This window comes from Molothrus aeneus, chromosome 5 (assembly GCF_037042795.1).
Source record: "Molothrus aeneus isolate 106 chromosome 5, BPBGC_Maene_1.0, whole genome shotgun sequence".
In the NCBI taxonomy this organism is placed as follows: domain Eukaryota; kingdom Metazoa; phylum Chordata; class Aves; order Passeriformes; family Icteridae; genus Molothrus; species Molothrus aeneus.
Window position 1 is genome coordinate 9380884 of NC_089650.1, and position 22635 is coordinate 9403518.

General features: G+C 39.8%; 2 protein-coding genes across 2 annotated transcripts in view; one reads left to right on the top strand and one right to left on the bottom strand.

Moving 5' to 3' along the window:
* Nucleotides 1–913: 913 nt before the first annotated feature.
* Nucleotides 914–20154, top strand: NT5DC3 (5'-nucleotidase domain containing 3). The gene is made up of 14 exons (XM_066550211.1): nt 914–1050; nt 3882–4066; nt 6886–6960; nt 7432–7487; nt 9642–9732; nt 10807–10944; nt 12222–12282; nt 12520–12622; nt 12763–12864; nt 13854–13935; nt 14274–14360; nt 15522–15662; nt 16021–16085; nt 17194–20154. Exons 1-14 carry the CDS (start codon nt 999–1001, stop codon nt 17453–17455), a joined length of 1500 nt encoding a protein of 499 aa, XP_066406308.1. The 5' UTR covers nt 914–998; the 3' UTR covers nt 17456–20154.
* Nucleotides 20155–21654: 1500 nt separating this feature from the next.
* Nucleotides 21655–22635, bottom strand: part of STAB2 (stabilin 2) — an 82080-nt gene continuing 81099 nt past the window's right edge. The window contains 2 exon segments of the mRNA XM_066549796.1: nt 21655–21733; nt 22326–22445. Coding sequence (XP_066405893.1) covers nt 21683–21733; nt 22326–22445 — 171 coding nt within the window. The 3' untranslated portion in view covers nt 21655–21682.

Below are 22635 nucleotides of genomic sequence, written 5' to 3' on the forward strand. Positions count from 1 at the left end.
AAAGGAGTAGGATTTTGTCTGAAATCCTTCAGATTTGTATAGGATTGCTTTTTTTTTTTTTTTTGAGATGGATGGGGATGAATGGCTGAGTAACTTCCAGACATAAGTGACAATGGGTTATGTAGATCCCCTTGAAATAAGAACAAATTGTACTCAATGTTTACTGGACTGGAAAAAGAATATGTTCCTTTTGTTGTAAAAACTTTCTGAGCACACTGTGGCAGTGATCTGGTCTGGTTCTTCTTCATCCATGCATCATCTAATTTTTATTTTTTCTCCAAGTATAGTAGATATGGCTCAAATTCTTAGACTGCCAGGGTCTAGAGCTATCAGTGGCCAGTGCTTCACAGGGACACGAGGGCCTTAAAACAGCAACAGAACTGTGTCTGTGTATTTTACTTGCAGCTTGTGTTTTGAGCTTGTTTTGCTACAGATGTAAGCAGGTGTATATAGTACTTCGGAAAAGTAAACACCTGCTGTTGATGCGGTATTTGCGGCGAAAGAATCCCAGGCAGCTCCGAGCACAGCAGAGCCCTGAGGAGCAGCAGAGCCGTGAGGTCGGGGTTTGCAGCTCCCCGTGACCTGGCTCAGCAGCGCACATTAAACACTGCCCGTGCCGGTGGATGGGAGAACGCTGCTTTCCCTCCTCAGGACGGCAGATGGGACGCGCACGGCCCGGCCACACGGCCGAGCCCGCGGGGCCGCACCGCCGGCGCTCCGCTCCGGGGCCCGGCCAAGCCCGGCCTCCTGCCGCTACCTGCGGGCCCGGGCCCGCCTCCCGGCCCGGGGCGGGGCCCAAGGAAGTGACTTCAGCCGGCGGCGGAGCGGCTCGGCGGGGCTGAGCGTGGAGCATGGCAGCGGTAGCGGCGCGGGCGCTGCTGGCGGCGGGCAGGGCGGGCGCGGGTGGGCGGCGGGGCCGCGTCCTGCCCGCCGCGGGCGCCGCTCCCCTGTGCACCGTGGCCCCGCAGCAGCAGCAGCAGCAGCAGCCGTCGCCCGACATGAAGAGCTACCTGTGGTCGCGCTACAAGGAGGCCAAGAGGGTCACCAAGGGTGAGCGGCGCCCCCTCAGCGGGCCGGAGCGGAGCCGTGGTGGCGGCTGGGAGCGGAGCAAGGGCGAAGCCTGTGCGGGAGCGGGAAGGGTCCGGGGGCCGAGGAGCGGCTCCGGCTGCCGTGGTGTGCCCAGGGCCGGAGCGGCAGAGCGGGGAGAGCCTCAGCCGGTGGGTCCTGGGGGCCGGCAGCGGGGACACGGGCTGTGGGGGCGGCAGTCCCTTCGTCCTCCCCTCGGAGGGAGCGCTGAGCCCCTCACGCCATCGCCCGTGCGGGGCCGCGGCTCTCGGAGCGGCTTTGGGCCGGGCAAATTGGCAGGTTTTGGAGGTGTGTTGAGTGTAGAAAAGCAAATGTAGAAAGAAAATCGAGAAGTTGGTCATCTCGTTGATGGCTGTTATATATATACACAACGTATCTATTCTAAAATAGACTGCTTTTCCAAAAAGTTAAAATGCTGGAAAGTTTTGGATGACTCTTTTAATTTTGCTTACGGTTCCATCATAACGCCGTGTGAGGCATTATAAAATGCTCGCAGTACATACATGACCCTGGGAAGCCCTGGTGTTCAGCCTAGCCAGGCAGAAGCGCTAGGGAAAAAGCAAGCAAAATGCTCGTTTCTGCCCTTGCTCCGATGGGAAGAGAATAACCAAGATAATACTTGCTTGAAAATGTGGTCTTTTCTGCGAGCTGAAAGAAAAAGAGGCAGAGTGTTCTATAATGCCATGGTGGCATGGTCCAATGGATAATGCCGTAGCTTGCATGTTTTGCTTATAAAGAAAGAAATTATTGTCTTTTCTTGCACTTAGGAGTCTTGAATGTGAGCTGGGACTTCACAGCGCTGGGTGCAAGCAAAGCATTTGTGAATGCAGAATAGCGTCAGCATTTCAGAAGTGAAATTAAAAGCTGTTAGCGATCTCAAGAGAGGTCTGTGGGCTTTGGAGAGTGAGATAAGGGATAGGAAGAAGGGAAATACGTTGCATTTTGAATCTATTTTTTCTTTTCCTGTTTTTGGAATTAACTTTCTCTTGTTCTAAACCACACCCAAATAATACTTAGGAGCTGAGGTAGGGTAATGTTGTGAGAAAATAAGTTGGTCAATGGGTGTGAGCTGGCAAAAGATGAGGCAACTGCTTCTAGAATATTTCAGGCTATTATATTACAACTAAGTCACCCAATGGCTTCAAGTGTACGATGTTTCAGTTAGTTATGATGTCGAGGTGACAAGGCTAGAAGGCTCTCCTGGTTTTTGACCCAAGGTTTATTGCACTTGTGATGCTGTCTGCTGGCCAGAATGATAGCTGCCAACTGTTCATACTGTCTGTTTTCAGACAGCCACCAGTCAAGCAAGTTTGCAGCTGAAGTATCTTTTTATCTATATATAGCTACATAAATATCTTTATTTTTAAAACAAGTGTTGACTCACCAAGCTGCACAATTGACATTAGAAAAAATCCTTTCTGATACAGAGATGGATGTTCTAATGTGATTTTGGAAGTTGATTAAAAACTGTGCTAATGACTTCAAGTTAATTGAATACTCCATGGCCCTCTCTATAGAGGAGTAAGAATTTAGTAGGAATATGTGCCTTAATCATAGCATGTCAAATTGTATTTGATTTGATTGCTGGGCTTTATTTGACGTTTGGAATTAAACTAACCCAGTGAATTTGCCTTTTTCCCCCCCCCTCTTAAAAATTAAAAGACTTGGGTGTCTGCATCTGAAGTCCCCACACCTACCTGCCTTGTTGGGATGTTCTCAGTGGTGGAGCGTGTATGGGTCTGTCCTCAGAGCTGAAGGTTTTGAGAGAAGCTTGGTCAATTCCTTTTAAATCTATATGGAAAATAACCAAACAAAGCATATTCCCTTTAAACTCGCCTTTTCAAGCACATTCATTTGAGATGAATGTTCCCCATGTTTTTCCACTGGCAGGGAATTCTGGAGCATAAAGACAGTATATGGAAAGGAAGGAAGGAAAACACGCTCATGTTTTCTGCTGCCAGGAGAGTAGCGTTTAACCTCCTAATGTTGCTCTTTCAAGTTTTGTAAACAAGAAATATAAACACTCTCAGTGTTTAGTACTGACATTGGTGTTGGTCCTAAAGTTATTTATTATATCACAGTTTATTTCTCAGTCAGTATAGTTTTTCAATCAAATATCAACAGAAACATACCCTTAAAATAGAAGTGTTTGCACCCACTGTGTGTTTGTGTAGAAAATAAGCAGAATATGTTTGGTTTTCTGATTCTCTAGGAGGTTAATAAGCATAACAATATGTATGTTACAGTTGTTATGTACACAGTCACATATAGTTTATTCATGTGAGCTGAAATTGATTAATATGATAACCTTGAAATGGTGAAGCAAAAATTAAAGCCATATCAAATCAGAACAATGTCAGTTCTGCTTCAGAGGCAGGAGCTGGACCAAGTAATGGGAGCAGAAGACAAGGCTCCTAGACTAGTAGTAATGATAATATAATACTCTTCAACTCCAAATTCACGTTCAAAAACAATAATAAATGTGTTAATGGAGTTAGCAAAAAATTATGTCTGGTGTTCTCTGATAAGCAAGATGCCAAAATGCATCTTCTCTTCCAACTTGGACTGCAGAGAAAAGCTTACTTGGAATAAAACCTATGGATCACCAAGACAAGTTAGGGGCACAGCATGTTCAATAGCATCATATTGTTAACAACTAGTTGTTTATTGTGAATTAGTTTGATAGTTTCCATCATTGTTTACCCATATTTAGCAATTGCTAATGGATTTCTGTGTCTTTATTTAAATAAAGGTGTAAGGCTGGTATAACCTTTTTTCTTCTCCCCTGTTCACAGAGTTGGTTCCTTCAATTATGAGTAACATGCTGAACCCTGATGCTATTTTTTCAAACAATGAAATGAGCCTGTCAGACATTGAAATTTATGGGTTTGATTATGACTACACCTTGGTCTTTTATTCTAAACATCTACACACGCTCATATTCAATGCTGCTCGAGATCTTCTTATTAATGAGCACCGGGTAAGTAAAATTAATGGAATAACAATACACTTATGAATAAAGGGTATAATAAATGATTTTTGACTGAGAGGCATGAATCATCTTTTCATGCCTCAGTCCTAGCTCAGCTCCCTTATAGCACATTTTGTACAACAGCTAGATATTCACAACAGAAGCCCTGTTTTATTCTCTGCTGTGGTTCTGAGCAGAGAACAGTCTGTTAAGGAATACAGTTATATTTGTCTTATCTTTTAATGTGGGCGTGCAGTTTGTTATTTGTTCCTCATTGTCATTTATTGGAGTCACATTAATAAATAAGAAGCTTAAAAGCTACCATTTCATCCCCTGTGTTTCATCCCTTGCTGTGAGAGCAGTGATTAATTTCCCTACGAAATATTTTCAGCTGGACTTCACAGCAGGGCTTTGATTGCACTGAGGACTCTGTGTGTACCTGGCATTTTGGCTGCCTTGGCTGAAGGGGCAGCGTGTGCAGTGGTCAGAGCCTGGATACAGGGAAGTGTTCAGGTCAGAGCACTGCCCTCCTGCCTCTCCAAGCAGTGTTCTTGCATTGGTGACCACTTGACATCCAGGCAGTTTGGAGCTGCTTCTTGTCTAGTTTGGGAAAAGCTCCCATGTGTCAGGAAGTAGAGAAGGAGATGGGTGGCTGGGGAAAATGAAGGTATTCCTGGGATAAAGACTGAAAAAAATCCGTGGACTAAAAGAAGCAAAATTAATTAAACTGTAGGACTTGCAGGAAAGGAAAAGACAAAGTCCATGGAGTATGTTAATAAAGCTGCTTGTGTATTTTTATACAACCTAAATCTGAATGCATGGTGTTAGTCTACTTTCATATTTGAATCTAAAGGTTAGGAGCTATTTATAAACACCTATAAATATCCTTGGAAGAGCAAACAAAACTTCATGGGTGCTACAAGCATACACAGCTTTATCCCCCTGCAATTTTGGCATGTCATGATAGCAGTTTCTGTGGGATGTGTAAATATACTTTATTAAAGCTACATGGTTCATGGGAAAAACCCATGTTACTGTAGCAGTCAAGATTAATTCTTGTAGACAAAAATACGAATGGTGTTCTGCTTTTACTATTTGAATGGATTTGGGTAGCAATAGCTTTCCAGTTTGTCTTGGTTAAAATCTCCTGAGTTTTACTGAACAAAGGTAATAATTTCTTTTTGAGACAGCTTATTGAAATTATATTCTTTTGGAATTTATCTGCTTATAATGTTAATATATTTTTTTGTCTGTAACATTAGAAAAAGACCCTCTAGACAGTGTCCATTATGACTCTTACAGTCAACCCAAAAGATGGCCAATTTTGCTCATGGCAGTGGGAGGTAATACATCAAAAATTGCAAAATGCAGTGTAGGAAGCAAGGAATTGTCCAAGAGAATCAACATCAATTCAATGCTAATCACAGAGGTGGCAGCAGGTGTTCTATGTTAGCTCTTGTTCTTGGGTTCATTTCTTTCCTGATGCACAGGCCTTGTGCCTTTTTAGTAGGACTGCTGTTCCAGTCCAGTTACATTTGTCCCTACCAAAAGTGGGTAAGCAAACAGTGCCATTTCTATCATTTCTTTGTTTGGTTTGCAAGGAAGCTTTGATTTATATGCCAGGGTAAGCTCATATGTACTGGCATGTATCTGAAAAGACAACTTTCTAGTAGACTAAATTAAAGTCACAAGTCAAGCATGCAGAAATTTGGTAAAGTCAGAAATAAATTTCATTGTACATGCTTGGTGTGGTTGCTCTGGTGCACGTGCAGTGCATGGGAGTTTTTAGTCGATCAATTCTGTATCGTTCCCTGATGATTTCCCTTGTGTCTCTGCTCCATGTTCCCTGACCAAACCTGTGCCTCTTCCAAGCTGTCTATAGGCTTTTGATGCTGCTCTTCATTCAGATCAGTAGCCTGCCTCACATTTTCTGGAAGTGCTAGTCTAGGGATCCCAGGACTGTTTCCTTTAACTGTAGATGCCTGTACTCAGTACAAATGCAATCCACAGCAGCTGCAGAGCAAGTCCTCTTCAGCAAGATAAGAGCTCTGGGGGGAAACGACAGTTTATTTCTTATAAAGTAGCTAGAGGCTCTGTTGAAGCTGCCTAATGCAGTTTTCCCCCTGAAGGCTTGCAAATTATCCATATATCTATAGAAACTGTTGTAGAGAGGGTGAAAAACATTGTCAGGTTCTAAGGCTGCTGTAACCTGGGGGAGGAGAATGAAGGATTGCCTTTCAGTGTTTTAATCAAAGAAATTATAGTTTTCTCAGGCCTTGTTGAAACTACTGAAGTATTTCACCCTTTAAAAACAAGTGAACAAAGCCCTTAGCCCAAGGCATGCACCTGACATTTCTTTTTGTGGCAATCTGTGTTTAAAGCAGGACAAAATTACGGTTGTCTGATAATGGGCTTGCACTGAAAAATGTTAGACTACATACACTATATATAAAGGACCTGAGGAAGAATACATGACAGACATTCAGTTCATTTTTTCAATGTATGAAGAATGTATTAATAATATATTAAATTAACTTTTTGAACAAGAGGCTAATGTTTAAAGGTAATCACTACAGACTACCTGGATGTCCAACTTAAGATACCAGGATGACCTTAGATTTAAAACAATGACCTTGGATTTTTGGAAAAATGTTTGACTTGTCTTGCAGGTATATGTTCCTGCAAATCTCACCAGCCTAGGAAAAATTCTCTTAAATGATTACAGCAAATGAGAAGCATAGAAAACTTAGACTTTTAAAATTCTGCAGAATAAATTTTTATTGTTTTGATTATGGTTTTAAAATCAAATCATTGCTCTCTTTTCTTAGTATCCTGCAGAAATAAGAAAATATGATTATGATCCCAATTTTGCCATCAGAGGGCTTCACTATGATGTGCACCGGGTATGTATAAATAACTTTGTGATGAGTTATGTAGTGCTGAGAACATAGCCAAAGAAAATAAAGAGAACTTATAAGCCTTTCAGCTTTTCACTCTGCATTGATGTGTAAGGATTTTGTTTAATGTTTTTCTCTTTAATAACAATCTTGATTCTTTATTATTACTATTGTTATTATTTATTATTATTAACATCATCAGTAAGCATAATAATATTTTTTTAAATGGCCCTTAAGTAGAACCTGTTTTGGACATTTTGTCCTTATGATGGGTGGGGAAAGACAACTTAGGGTGCAACAGGATAAAACTAGTTAAAAGTCATTGATAAAAATATTTTGGAAGCTGTGGAGGAAGTTGCAAGGAGAGTGCTCAAGAGTTCTGGAGGCAGAAAGGTTATAGATAAAATTGCTTTGACTTTTGTAATTTCATGTCAAATAGTTGAAGTGATAAAAATTATTTTCTTTTTTCTTTGCAAGGCATTATTAATGAAGATCGATGCTTTTCATTATATTCAGCTGGGAACAGTTTACAGGTGGGTAAAGTTATTTTTTTCTTTATAATAACAATAGGTGCTTTTACTTTTTGTTTCTTTTAATCCCATTTATTAGTGTACAGCTTGGATTCTTACCAGCACCCGTGCCCTGATGACCACAGCCATGAATGAGCGTTGTGGCCTTGCTGGAAGGGGTTTTCTTTGCATCTCTGTGTGTACACACAGATGTGTACACATCCACTGCCTGCTCCAGCCCAGCTGATTCCCCAGATCAGCCCTGGCAGAATTGGCAAGCTGGTTGGTCACATAGTGCTGACTCACTTTGTTTCCGGCTGTTAAATTGTGCTGAAAGACATCTAAAAATACCCTGATGACTTCTCTGCTGTTTCTTTCTATGTAAATAATTGTCACAGGGTACCTGGTAGCATGACTTTGGTGTGGTCGTGGAGACACTTGAGAGGTCCTGTTGTGTTTACATAGAGCTTTTAAGTTTGGACACATCAACCAAATCAAACTTGCACCACACTTGGTACCAGACTTTAAATTAGACAAGAAGCCAGGCCACCCTTCTTAAAGTCATTGGACAAAAAGACTTTTACCCAGGTTTATTCTGTTGTGCTATTAGTTGTGTTCCCCTACCCACCACGAGGACAGAACACCCAAATCTGAGTCCAGACGGGGATATGACCTGGAAATGATGGTTTGCATCAAACCTTCATGCTGTTTCCTCAAACACCTGTACAGGGATGAGGGGAGGAAAAGAGAGGCTGAGGGCCATGAGAGCCGATGTCAGGATGATCTGTGGTTATACAGCTGCACTCTGAACTGTGTCAGGACTGTGAGACTTGTGGTAAAAGTAATCTACAGATTTGCCTAGGCAGTCATCTCTCCACTGGGGCTTTCACATTGTCCTCTGTTGATTTGTGCTTAAGGAGCTGCTGATGCACAAGTGTTTTCTCTAGCAGTATTCAAATAGCACTTGGCATAGCTGTCTGCAGACCAGAAGGTACCTCCTCAATTCTGGTATCTGGTTTATATTTTGGTTGCATTTCTTTGTGCTTGCTGCTGTAGAGGGGGTGATGCTGAACACCATATGGTACAAACCCCAAGTATTATCTGCCTGACTTGAATGCTGTAGTTCCATCAGCAGCAGCTCAGAGTTGTGTCCCAGTTGGTATGTGGAGACAGAACTGCAGTAAAAGAGCTGGTTAATGTAGGATTCTGCCACCGCAAAAACCCTGAGAAGTTCATGTATCATGCCTTTCCACTGCAAAGCTGGTGTGGACTCTAAGCACTGAAAGCACTAGGCTTGTGAACTAATTTATTTTTATTTTAATGCTGGCAGCTCTTCTTGGTCAGACCAAGAAAGGGAGGCACAGAAATAATGATCTGTTTTACAAGGCTGCAAAACATCATTAAGTAGGTTTGGAAAAAGGAGACCAGCTGATCTGGTTTGCATTAGTGGTTTTTATTAATCCTGAGTAAAATATCAACACTTCTGTGGCCTCTGGTAAGGATGCTTGAATGCCTGCAGTCTTTAAGATGCTTTAGTGCAAGATGTTTGATGCTGTAAACATTCAAAACCAAACTAAAGCCTGTACTCTCTTAATAGTTGATAAACTCTGGGGAAATGCTATCCCCTTCTTCCCCATTTGTTGTTTTATTTGAACGTTTTAATTGTCAACCATCCTTCAAGTAGTTTTAAATTTTGGGAAACTAAACTGTTCATACATTTAAAAAGAAATTCTTATTTAGTTGAAGGTTGTGTATATTTTTCACTTCCTTAAATCTTCAAGGTCATGCTGCAGAATAGTCTGATTTAAGCACTATCATATCATCAGTGCTGTATAAAATAAAAGGCAGCGTGAGGAATTACTTTGTGTTAAGAAACTGGAAGTTCTAACCACTTCTTAAAAATCCCCTTGAGGCATAGCCTTAATGGACAATAATAAGCTCTTTTCCCATAAGAAAGTAGAAAGGACTTAAAATTGGAATGTGTTTTGTGTGCATGAGCCTGTTAAAATGTTACTTGTTTGGTAAGGAAAGGTGCTGTTTTAACTTAAAAACAAAAATGTTCCTGTGATATTATTAGGGTTTAATAAGATCCAGATCTAAGTGTTAATCTGTCAGGGTCTGGTGATTACTTGAAAATTTTAATCTGACTTTTGAACTAAAGCTAGTGTTTTTTTCCAGAGGCCTCAGTGTTGTCCCAGATGAAGAAGTCATTGCAATGTATGATGGTTCCCATGTCCCATTAGAACAAATGAGTGACTTTTATGGAAAGGTAAAACCACAAATGGGTCTTTAAATTGGGTGAGGGTTTTTTGGCATGAGGGTGGTGGTGTTTAAATTTTGTTCTCATTATATAAGTAGCAGTTATATTTTCTCAATATATGATTAACTTTAGTTTAGTGCTACATGTGAAGTTTGTCATTTAAATTGACAAATGACTTTTCTCTCTCCTGCTTGCTGTAGTTTATTCTCTGAGTGTTCCCTTACCAAATCATACAGGCAGAGTGGTGGAACACAGAAAATCAAGTAACTTGCTCAGTGTTGTGCACAGATTCTGATAAAGGCTGGCAAATGAACCATATCTGGTTCATGTACTTTACTTTTTCCTGGTGGTCTGATGGCTTAGCTGGTATAGCAGCAAGTAAATGTATGGAGGCAGCTCCTGCATGCAACCTGACAGAGTCAAAATAAGATGATTTGACAAAAGATGAGTGATAAAAGATGAAATTTCTATGTTAAATCCTAAACTTTGCCAATAAAGTTAATTTTTTTCCTCTGGTGGGTTGCTTCCTCTTTCCCAAATGAAGGGCGAAGCTAACTTTTTGCTAAAAAGCCAAGTTTATTTCACCCCTTGTAACGTCCACCCCTTTTAAATTATGTTAATTTCATGTTGACACAAAAAGCCCTTTGTGATGTGGAACATTTTATTGTTGTTGTACTTGTTCTTATTTTAAGGAGCTGAATTTAGAATTCCTGAATCTAGTCTCTGCAGCAGTTGTGAATTTCACTCTGGCATTCCCAGTGGGATGCATTTGCTGAAGTGCAGACTTCTAGTGAAGGCCTTCTCTTGTCTTTTAGCTGAGCACTGTCTTGTTTTTATGAATTAAAATATCACTCTAAAGAGTAATGATTTGGATTTATTTGAAGAATTAATCACAACACTTTTGTTGGAGATAACTTTATTGAAGATCGTAGTTGAAAAACAATCTTTAGCCATGCGAAGAGGGATGGCAAAAGCTGAATATCTGCAACTAAGCTGAAGTGTTTATACTGAACAAATGGAAGTGTTCTAATCTGGGAAATGCCTGACTTTGTTTTTTCTTTCCTTTTGCTCTCATCACTGTAGAGCTCGCAAGGAAATACAATGAAGCAATTCATGGATATATTTTCCTTGCCAGAAATGACACTCCTTTCTTGTGTGAATGAGTATTTTCTGAAAAACAACATAGACTATGAACCTGTTCATCTGTACAAAGATGTCAAGGTAGATGTCAAACTTTGAAGATTTGGATAAACTTGTATATTTGTGTGTCTTCTCTGTGAGCACTTCAGGAAGCTTTCACCTGTTGTGCTAACCTCAGTGAAATACCTCACTTTAGCTTTTGTATGGAGTAATTATGGGTATACAACCATAAAAATGTAAGTAAAATTAAGGTAGAGTTTGGAAGAGAATAGACTGAAATTGGTTTGAAAGCTGACATTCTAGGACTTTTGATCTTTTTGTGGGTTTGAGGGGTGAATAGGGGAAAGTGAAGAAGATCTTGTAAAGTGATAAAAGTTCTTTTGATTGTTGTTGAACATAACTTTTTTCTCACTATCAGGGATTTACTAAGTTATAGGAAATACAAGAGGCTATAGGGAATTCCAGTTTGGAGCTTTCATTTTGGCTAGTGTATAATTATTTGCCATCTCATACTTTTGAACTATTTCTTTTCCCTGTTTACCTCTCTTCCTCTTCCAGATAAGCTCTAGTCCTAGTCTAGAGTAATTTGACCCTCTTGATTCCTCAGCATGTGTCCTGCAGAGGAGATAATCCTATGTCATGGTTATGTAACCAGAGAAAGGCAGTTCTTGTGGTTTCTCTGAAGTACGTAGAGAAATTTCTGATCTATTCAGCATTGCAAGCCTTTTGGAAACCCTATAGTGGTATTTTTTGAGGCCATACCCTGAGTAAGCAGCAAAATGGCACTACCACTGTTCTGAACAAAGCTGTCTGGTGCAGAGCTGGCTCAGGAGAGCTGTTAAATACCTCCAGAGTGCCTTATAAATACTTTGTTCTAACATTTAACTTCTTTCATCTGTTCATAAATTCCTTATGTAAATAATCAGGGCATTTCTGAGTGATTGTAATCTAAAATCTGTCAGATGTACAACTTTTTTTTTTTGTAAGGGGAAAGGAATGTGTTCTGCTCCAAAGGTCACTGGAAATCTGTGATGACTCTGCTTCTGCAGAGGGCTTTCACTTCACCCTCCTGAGCAACCTTTCACAGTTATGTAAAAGAGCCCCTCTGCTATATAGTTTTGTACTTCCCAAAATTAAGAAGTTAATTTCTCAGAAGAGAAGCTTAGCCTTTGTCTAGTGGTGACATCATATGTATGTATATACACACATACATATATATAATTATATTGAACATTACATGGCATTTCTGTAAAATTGGAAGTGTTGAGAAATGAGTTGTTTTAAAAACAAATTACTATTGCTATTTGTTGAACACTTCAAAAGGTGAAGTTCTTTACTGCTCATTGCTTTCCTCACAGGATTCAATCAGGGATGTTCATATCAAAGGAATAATGTACAGAGCAATTGAAGCAGATATTGGTAAGTACTGATGGTATAATCTATCAAAGTTTTTTTTTTTAATGATAGTATATGATTTTTCTGGCTTCCATGTTTAAAGATTACAAATTCTAAATTTTTAAAATTTGAAAGACTTATTCCCACTTGTCAAAGGTGTGTTTAAGTATAACCTTGTGTTCTGAGCTCTTGGTTGAATGCATACAAAGTTTTTCACAAGAGTGTTCTCAATTAATGCTGTGTTTTCCCCAATCCTCACAGAGAAATACATCTGCTATGCTGAACAAACTCGTGCAGTGTTAGCAAAGCTGGCTGATCATGGCAAGAAGATGTTTCTCATCACAAACAGTCCCAGCAGCTTTGTGTACGTGAGCAGTCGTTTGCTGTTTAACTATGCATTTGTAAAGGATGGGGAAGATGAGGTTCTCTAGTATAATTCATTCTATTGCACAGGCAGCTGCACTTTGTTACAGTTAATTGTTAATATTCCTCTGTCCTTTTTAGGGACAAAGGCATGAAGTTCATCGTTGGCAAGGACTGGAGGGATCTCTTTGATGTGGTCATTGTCCAGGCTGAAAAACCAAACTTTTTCAATGATAAGCGAAGGTGGGTGTTTGGTCAGTAAAGAATGATTCAAGCAGCTCTTCCATATAAGGCTATAGAGTGTGTTAGGAAATATTTTATTTTGGCTGCAATGTGAAATGAAATCATATTTGATGAAATCCTGGGTAAAGTCATTACAAAATACAGCAACACCCAATGCTGAAGTCTAAATATTTACCCTTTTTTGCCTAAGAGAGTTCTAAGAGCTGTCACAGGTGTACTGGAGTGACTTAGAGCCACAGAAGCCATTTTTAACTTCTTATTTGCATGTTCTTGAAGTGTGCTTCTTTCCTTATAAGCCTGAGAAGTCTTGATGCCTTTCAAATCAGACCCTTATCTGGAAATGTCTTCCATTGCTTCTGGGTTTGGTTTTTTTTTTTTTTTCCTTCACACATGATATTTAAAAGACATCTGGCTGGCTGACAGACTGGAATATTTGGACTAGTTGTGATTAAGTAAACACATCTCTAATGTGTATGCCCTTGAAAAAGACCTATTCCTTTATGTGTGCTTATGATTTGAAAGTGAAGTAGAGGGAGACGGGATTATTTGCCCTTTACTTTTTGCATTTAATTTTAAAAAGATTTTTGCTGTATGTCTTGGCCCCAGTCCTGTGCTCTCTCATTTTCAGTTGTTCAGGTGTGCAAACTGAGGGATTGGGAAGAGTTTTACACATCGGTTTTTTTGTGTTCTCTCCTCCTTTGTGGCAGAAAACTCATGCTGTTTCTTCCCTTCTGCCTGAATTCCCTGCTTTACTTCTCAGCAGTTGTTCTCAAAATTTGTTTATAAATGTCATAAGTATACTGGAAATTTACATTGCTTTTCACTGGTTAAAGTGGAAGTTTTGGACTTTTGCTTTGTCTCTTAAAAAATTCAGATGCTAGAGATTTTTTTTCCTTTTGAGAGATGAATGTTTTTCATGCTAATACTTTAATTTCCTAAGAAGTGTCAGGACTCCTGCAGCAGCATAACAATTGCATTGTCTATTCTAGACCATTTCGGAAGGTGAATGAAAGGGGAGTCTTGCTCTGGGACAAGATTCACAAGCTGCAGAAAGGCCAGATTTACAAACAGGTATGCTTTCAACAGACTCTTTATGTTGAAATTTCATACCTATTTCCTAGAATCCTAAGCTTCTTTGGATACAAAGGTTTCTAAAATGCAGATGCATTCTTTAAGAGGGTTATTTTCATGTCTGAAGTTGTACAAATTCGTTGTTGGTATTGTATGTCATTGTCTCTTGAAGTGCTACCATCACTGAAATCACCTATAAAATTCGGGATTCATAGTGTATGAACTGAGGACAAGATTTGTACTATGCAATATTTTTAGTGGTGTACCAAGTTCCTTTTTCATGTCTGCTAAGGTGCAAGTCACATGCTGCTACAATGTCCGTGCCATTTTTTCTGCAGGGTAACTTGTATGAATTTTTGAAGCTTACTGGCTGGAGGGGCTCTAAGGTTCTCTACTTTGGTGACCACATATACAGTGACTTGGCAGTAAGTAGTTTGCTTTCCCAAAATCAGAGAAAAGATGAGGCTTTCTGTTAGTTTTGCTCTCTTCCTCTGCAGTTATTCAGTGTAGCACACTTTCATTTGATATTTTAAAATACAACAAGATTTGGTTGTTAAGCCATATTGTCTTTTTTTTTTCCCAGCAAGTAATCTTGGTGCTGTAAAATGCCAACCATATTTTCCACCTGACTTGTAACATTTAAGTTGTTTACTAACTGTGGTCAGGAATGTGTGAGGTTGTATTCCTGATCCAGATACTGATTATGTCAGATGTACTAGAGAGTAAACACAGATATCCAAATGTACGGGATATGCCTGACTTGGATGACAGCTGAATGAACTTGTGTTTTGAATGCAGGACTCAATCTTCCTGTCACTAGTTGTGAATGTTCTTCCCTAGATCTTGCTCTGATTTGTATCCCCACTCTCCAGGCTTGTTTTTTGTTTTTTTTTTGCTACCTTATGAACAAATGCTCTGTTAATTGTTAATTTAGGGTAAATGAGCACCACTTGGCTCTTTTGTAATTCATTCCTTTTGAATGCCTGGATGTGACTTTTCCACTCCAAAATTTTGTAACATGTTTCAACAGCAGCATATGTTAACATTTTTCCCTCAGTCTGCTTTTAAAAAGAACAGTAAGATTGGGTGCTTCAGAAGACAGAGGGCCAAGAGGAGGATGCAGCTCTGTTCCACCCTGGCACAGTGGAGAGGAGAGCACAAGTGGCAGCTGCCTTGTGTTGTACCTGTCAGGAGCAGCTTGAATAGCTGGGGCTCCTGGTTGTAGCCTGCTGTCAGCTGGGTGTGTGGGTAACCAGCACAAACCCAGCACACAGTTCCTCCAGGTACTGCTGGCAGCAGCAGAGCTCTCATCTACAGAGGCATTTCCTGCTGAATTAGTGTTTATTTCCAAGTGCTTGTGTGTTCTTCATCTCTCTCCCTTCAAAAATGTACGATTTGATGCTTAATCTGAAATTAAATTCTGTTGTCCATTGGCACAGTTAAGTCCCACTCTTTCATACTTCTGTTTGTACATAAAAACCAATTAAATTAGTGCTGCTTTGGGATAAACAATAGTCAGATTCTTTTTTCTTTTAAGTAGTTCTTCTTAAGACTAATATCTGTATTTTGTAATTCCTGGTAAATAGGACTTGACCCTGAAGCACGGCTGGCGCACTGGTGCGATTATTCCAGAGTTACGATCGGAGATTAAAATCATGAACACAGAGAAGTACATTCAAACCATGACCTGGCTGCAAACCTTGACAGGATTATTGGAACACATGCAGGTTTGTGCTGTGTGTGTGTGTAATCAGCTCTGGAGAGCCAGAGGAATCCAGCCAAGTTTCTAAATGCTGGACATTGATGTTTGCAAGTGCTTTCACTCTCGCTGAAGAGTTGGACTGTAGACTGCAATTATTTGCGTGGTTAGTTAATAGGAGTTTTCTCAACATCTTGTCCTCTTTCTCCACTGGTCGGCCTAGATCAATTCCTGATTTTGGTTCTTTAAAATTCACGTGGATGAGTTCTGTATACGGATCTCTGAATTATTGCTCATGTCCTGTTAGGTGATAAGGGGTTTATTAATAGAAAGGTTTATTTGCAGAGCTATCCTTAGTTACAGGTTATCCATGCTTTACATTTCAGGTTCACCGTGATCCTGACTCCCAAATGATTTTAGAAGAATGGAAGAAGGAAAGAAAGGAAATGAGGTAAGACACAGGAAATGAAGAATTTGCAGTATGCTTTGGTAGCCAAGGGTTCTATGCCATATCTTCCAATTTCTTTGAAATTTCTTTCCATCCCTGGTTTATATTCCATGCTACTTAGAGATATTGTAAAACATTTTTGAAGCAATATTCTACCTGTCTCTTGTGCAGCTTTTCTCCCCTCTGACACCCTCTTTTCTCCCCCTCTCCCCTCTTTTCTCCCCCTTTGTAGATATGCACCCTTTTTTCCTGTCTTTAGAACAGATGTAACTTTTCTGTGTGAAAAGGTAACATCCCATCAAATCCCTTTCCCTCTCACTTTGATTCTTCTGTCCCTGTGTTCAGCTGTCACTGTTGATTCCACAGTTTCTGCACAAATAAAACCTGTATTTCTTTGTCAAGGCTTAGGTCACTTCACCAGGTTTTTTACGTGATTTCTGCAGATTGTTTGTAATACATCTTAGAATACTGAGCTCTGCTCCAGCTTGGATTTAGCAGGCATTTATCACGAAGTTAGGCAATAAGGCTAGAAGTCCTAGTAATCTATTATCATGAAGGAGAAATCCCTAAATGCAGGTGGTGTGAAGTGCACAGTTTTCAAGGCCAGCTGTACAACCAGCAGCCTTCTCCAGAAATGTGGGAATAAATAAAATGGGAATGATACTTGGCAGTGACTAATGCCCAGAATTTAATTCCAAGATGTGTTTAAGCTTTATGTGTGCATTAACCAAATCTTTGCCTTTTCTTAAGAAGTCTTTTATCTTTGGAACATTGGATGCCATTAATATTTAGATAAAGGCAAAAATCTTCTTTCACAATTCCTAGAAAAGAAGGATTGAGATGTCTTGTTTCTGATGTCAGAAGCAACTTACCTCTAGTGGGGGATGTGTGAAGCTCTTCACAACTGTGATTTCTAGAACTGGGTTGTATATGTGCAAGAGGTGAAAAACTTCTGTGGCACATTTTAGTGTTTTGAAAAACAATGGCAAGAGAATAATGCATAGAACAGGTTTTTGGATCTGCTTGCTTTAGGTTATGGATACCAGCTGGTGAAGAGATGTGTGCAGGTCTGTTCACTTCTCTGTCTTTGTTTTCTCTTTCTGGGGGACAGGGAGATGAACAGGAACTTCTTCAATTCACACTTTGGAAGCATATTCAGAACTGATGAGAATCCAACTTACTTCCTGAGACGTCTCTCTAGGTTTGCAGATATCTACATGGCATCACTGAGCTGTCTCTTGAACTATGAACCTGATTACACCTTTTATCCAAGAAGGACTCCTTTGCAGCATGAACTTCCTGGCTGGTCAGACCAGCTGTGCACTGGTACATTCAGAATACCTTTTCTGCAAGAGACAGTTCAGATCAAATAAACTCTTGGTGGTTCTTCTCTAAAATGGACAAATATCTGTTGGTTTTCTTGAATGTATCTGCATTTTATTTAAGCCACTTAAATCTGTTACCTTCGTTTATATGTATTTCATACTTATTCTCATAACCTTGTACCTGGTTTTCTCCTCTCCTGCTCAGACATGTGAAAACTCCTCTTACACACAGAAGAGATGATGGACTGCCAAACTAGTGGTAGGCCAGGAGGGAGAGGACTGCTGCTGTTCTGGGGTGGTTGTTTTATCTTGTTCATTGAAAACTTTGATCTGCAGCCTTGTGGTTTGCAAAGAAATACCAGGACTCTCACTTCTGCCCCTTTTCAGCACTCCAGCTGGAGCCTGCAGCGAATTGAGGCATGGAAGAGCTTAAATGCAGTATTAGTAATTCAGTGACACAAGTTAGTAACCAGCTTAGGGTGAGACTGAGAAGGATGGTCACACTTTTCACCTTTCCTTGCTGCTGCAGACGGAGCCTTACCTGTGAGGGGCCGAGGGCTGGAGTGCCCTGGCTCTGTTGCACTGGGCTCAGGCTCCTGGGCTCTTTCTCCTGTCTGTGCAGTTTCTGTTCTTGCCATGTCTGTGCTTGGCTGCAGGTGGACCTGAGCCTAAAATGGAAACTTGCAGTAGCTTGGGCTGCTTCAGCTTCCTTCTCTTAACTTTTAGGTACCTTTTTTTTTGAGTTTCAGAACACTTCAAGTATCCACTCTCCAATAATAGTAGTTTGAAGAGGTTTTGCATTTCAAAGTGCAGACAGATCTCTCTATCAAGCTTTAGTTTGATCCTAAATGCTGCTTTTAAAGATTTTAAACAGTGTCTTATTCCAGTGGTATGCAATGTGGCTTTGCTGTTCCCTAGGAGAGAATGTATTTCATATAGCCTTCAGTAATGGACTTCTAGAGTCAAAAGTAAACACGCACAACGGGAAAAGGACTTAGAGGAAGAATTAAGAAATGAGAAACCCAGAGTTTTCTGATGACATGTTTTTAGCTCAAGCCCTGAAAGCTAAATTAGGAGTGGTACACATTTTGAATAAAGAAAAGTAGTTTTGGTATAGATTGGAAGTTTTATTGAATTACTGATATTGAAGGTAATGCGTGAACACAAACTCTGGGTAGCATATGTGTTTCAAAGATTTGAGCTGAAAAATGTCTATTTTGCACAAGGAAAACATCTGTTGATGTATTTCCTCAAAGAGGCACTTTATAGAATTGCTATATAGTTGTTTTTAAATAAGAATTGTTTCCTTTCTCTGAATCCAAAGGAAGTGTTTGTTTTTTAAAGTGGTGCTTCCCACCCCAGCCACTTTAGAAGGCATAGTATAATTAAAAATTTCAAATTTTAGTTATTAAAGGCTTGGTTTTTAAAAGCATGGGATTAACAAAACATGTAGCATTTGGTATTCATTTTGGGATATCACTTGCTTCCTATCATGATTGCAGGCAAACAAACTTTTGTTGACCAAAAGTTTTCTGGTTTGGTTGGTTTGTTTGTTTTTTAACCTGTCTGTATGTGCAAGTACCTGGATTGAATTTCATATACAGCATATTTCATGTTTTTAAAAGCATGTTTGCAAAGTAAAGAATGTACTGTAATTTAGCCTGCACAATTTTGTAAGTAGTTTTCCTGTATGCTTGAAATCAGTACGAAGTTCTCAGAGGTGGTTTAGATTTTATGATTTTCCTGTACTCCTATTTCAAACTTGACAGAAGTGTGTGATTTATGAACCCCTATGTTTAAACAGATGAATATACTTGAAATGAGTAAGTTGATCTGACTGTCCTGATGGTTTTGCTGGAATAAAAAGATAACATGTTGCAGGAAGTTAGTTTGACTGCAGCTCATCAGGAATTGACTTGGTGGGGCTGTGCAAGAAATTTTTAGCATAACTTGATAATGAAACATGAAGATGGAAATACACTGATTTGCCTTCAGTTCTTTATCCTAATGCTCAGCTTCAACTGAAGTTGGTGTTATGTGCGTGGAGCACCTCTCACGCTCCAGTGATTTCAATGCACTCTTTAAAAAAGACCCACCCAAACCACTGTACATTCATCCTGTGTTAAGCAGGAACAGTTTAATTGGCTTGGATGGTTATATTATGCACATAATGCATGTTTTGTTTCAAGATTTTCTTCTCTCACCCTTCCTTTCTCTTAAGTTAGAAATCAAACTCCTCCACCAAGCTATGTTGCAACAGCCAGCTGAAGTAAAATATTGTTTATATTGCATGACTTGTTGAAATAAACAATGTTGCATGAAAAAAGTTAATTATTGAAGGGTTATGTTTCTTTAAAATAACCCAACTATATATAATATAAATTTAAGTAAGAATATTCAAATTATTTATTTTTCAGTGCTAAAGTGCTGCTTTGTAACTTTTAAAAATGTCTTGCATTTTTTTAATGATTTCACCTTGACACTCCCTGCATTGCTCAATTTAACCTTACGCTACTGATTTCAAAGAGATTTTTAGGCATGTTTAATGGGCAGTGTCTCTCTACTAATTTTGGGAGTATGGTTCATTTAAACACCAAAGCAAGAAAAAGTTTTTGTTCTGGTCTATCAAAAACACAGAGCTGAATAACCTGTCAGTAAAAAAAGAGATTAATGAGTTGTGGAGCTTTTATTTTTTTGGTGATAAAAATATTTAATGATTATTACAAAAAATAAATGCTTGGACTTTATCTTCTGGTCTCTGTGAGCCTTAATATTTTGATTGACTGAGGAGGAGGAAACAACATGAGCTGTATTGATTGCAAAATTCTGTGGTGAAAACTCTCCTAGATGTGTGTGTTTGAGTGTGTTTGTGTTCTAAATTTTCTAAAGTAGCAGGCTTGTGTAGGGGGATGGGGGAAGGAGTTGAGGAAATGGACTGTATGTTTGTTTCATCCAGATGAATGTGTATTTACATGTTCTGTTTCCTTCCCTGCCCTTAATAATAGCTGCATCAACAGCCCTGGATTTGCCCCCTGCCTTGTTCTGAGGGAATGCCTGCTGGGGTAGTTCCCAGAGAAATTAAAGCTTTCCTGGGCTTCCCTCCTGCCTCTATAGACTGGGGGAATGTTACTGCTTCCAGAAAGAAAACCTTTCTTTTCTGGGTGTTTTGTGTTTTTTTTCATGTTCTCATAAAGATAGTTAATATTTTGATGGAAGGAGGTGACACTGACTCAAACTCAAGTTTGATCCACCTCTAATGGTGTGTGGTGACAGTGGCAGCTGTTGCTGCTGTGCTTGGTAAAAACACAGTGTGTGAAGAACCTTCAGGCATGAAGAACTGAATGTAGACATTACAGGGCAAGGGGATGTTCATCCTCACAGTCCACTTGGCACAAAAATGGTTCATTTGGACATATTCACTGTCATCCAGTGTCATTTGAAGTCCAGTTTAATTCAGCTGTCTTTGAAGATGGCCGTGAGATGCAGCTTTTGACCACAGCTTCAATTTTACTACAGGTGAGGCAACCCAGTTTCAGGTAGGGGGGAGACAGGATAGCCAGAAACTCAAATGCTGGTTTCTTGAATTTATTTTTCTGTTCCAGCTAGACATCACCTGCATTTCTTACTAAAGATGCTTCAATTACTGCTTCCCTTTGGACAGTGAGGTGAGATGTAAAGCAAACACCAAGCCAAGGTTGAGGAAAGACAGAGAAGCTGGAGGAGGCAAGGGGGACAGTCAGGATGGCTGTGTTTCCTGCTGCTGACTATCTAACAGGAAAGTATACCAGCCAAAAAATCCCCTCCATTTAAAAATAGAAGTTTATCACATGTTCTGTTTCACACTTGCCTGTTCTAATTGTAACTGAGCCAAAATGAAAGCACAGGCCTGCAGTACTAGAAAATCTAGGATATTTGCCAAGTTAGCAGCCCTGTGTGCTTGTAACCATTTTAAAGTCTGTAAAGAAAAAGAAAAGCAGTTAAAAGGCAGGTGAGTGAAAATCAGCTGTTTTTTCCAGAGAGGTGTCTGCTTCTGGGTAGGTTAGTTGAGACTCAATTTTGCTTTTGGCACTCATAGTTGGCGCTGCTCAGATTCAGCCAACACTTCTGAAGTTGGTATTTCTGTGAGCTATATAGAAGGCATCTTAAAGCTGTGCTCTTTTGGTTTTTAATTTGTAACAAGATTTTATTCCCTGTAATGTAGGTGCTCTTTTTTTTTTTTCACAGTCAGTGTAAATAAAAATGTGTTTATTAGATGACTAATGCCAAATTCAGTTTTTAATTCTGATCATAAGGACCGCTCATCACAAGCTGTTGGTCATCTGAATCCTATAAAGTAGAATAAAAAGAAAATCAGACTTGAACACTGCATTAAGAAACAAAAGTAACATTTTGGCAAATTTGTCCGTACAGATGGCAGAGTTGGCACCTGACATTTCTTTACCAAACAAGTCCTTTTACTGAATGCAAAATGGTGCATTTTGATTTTAGACTCTGCATGTACATGAAGCTGCAATCCTTCCTTCCCTAAATTCCCAGCCCCCTCCCTGCCGGGTTTCAGATTCTTTGGAGTGCTAATGTAGCTCTTAGCTGCATTTGTAGTGAGCAGACATGAAGACAAAATTAGAAGTCTTTTTAAGTTTTTATGGATGTGTCACTGTCGTCCAGTGTCATTTGAAGTCGAGTTTAATTCAGCTGTCTTTGAAGATGGCCTTGAGATGCAGCTTTTGACCACAGCTTCAATTTTACCACAGGTGAGGCAACCCAATTTCAATCAGGGGTGAGACGGAAGCCAGAAATTTAAATGCTGGTTTCTTGAATTTATTTTTCTGTTCCATCAAGACATTTTTCTTTTATAAAGTCATTCCCTCTTACCATTATATTAGTAGTGTCTCAATCTCAAATCAAAATGAATACTTACTGAGAAAAGATCATAAGTAGGTTCTGGTGAAGTCAGTGTTGAAGAACTTTCATAGGAGGGGTTGGTGATATTTGAAGGCTGTGGCTTGTCCAGTGGCGTTGTGTCAGTGTCATCTTTGGACTACACAGAAGCACACAAACTTGCTTAAATGTCATCCTCTTCCCCCAGTGCATTAAGTGGGGCACTTGAGCCTCTCTACCAGCTGGTGCACTGTTGTGATTCAACTGGCTTTATTGTCTAAATCTGTCTCTGGGCATGAACTGGGGGTTTGGTTGTGTTTTATCTCAGGTCACTTAACACTGGTACCTCT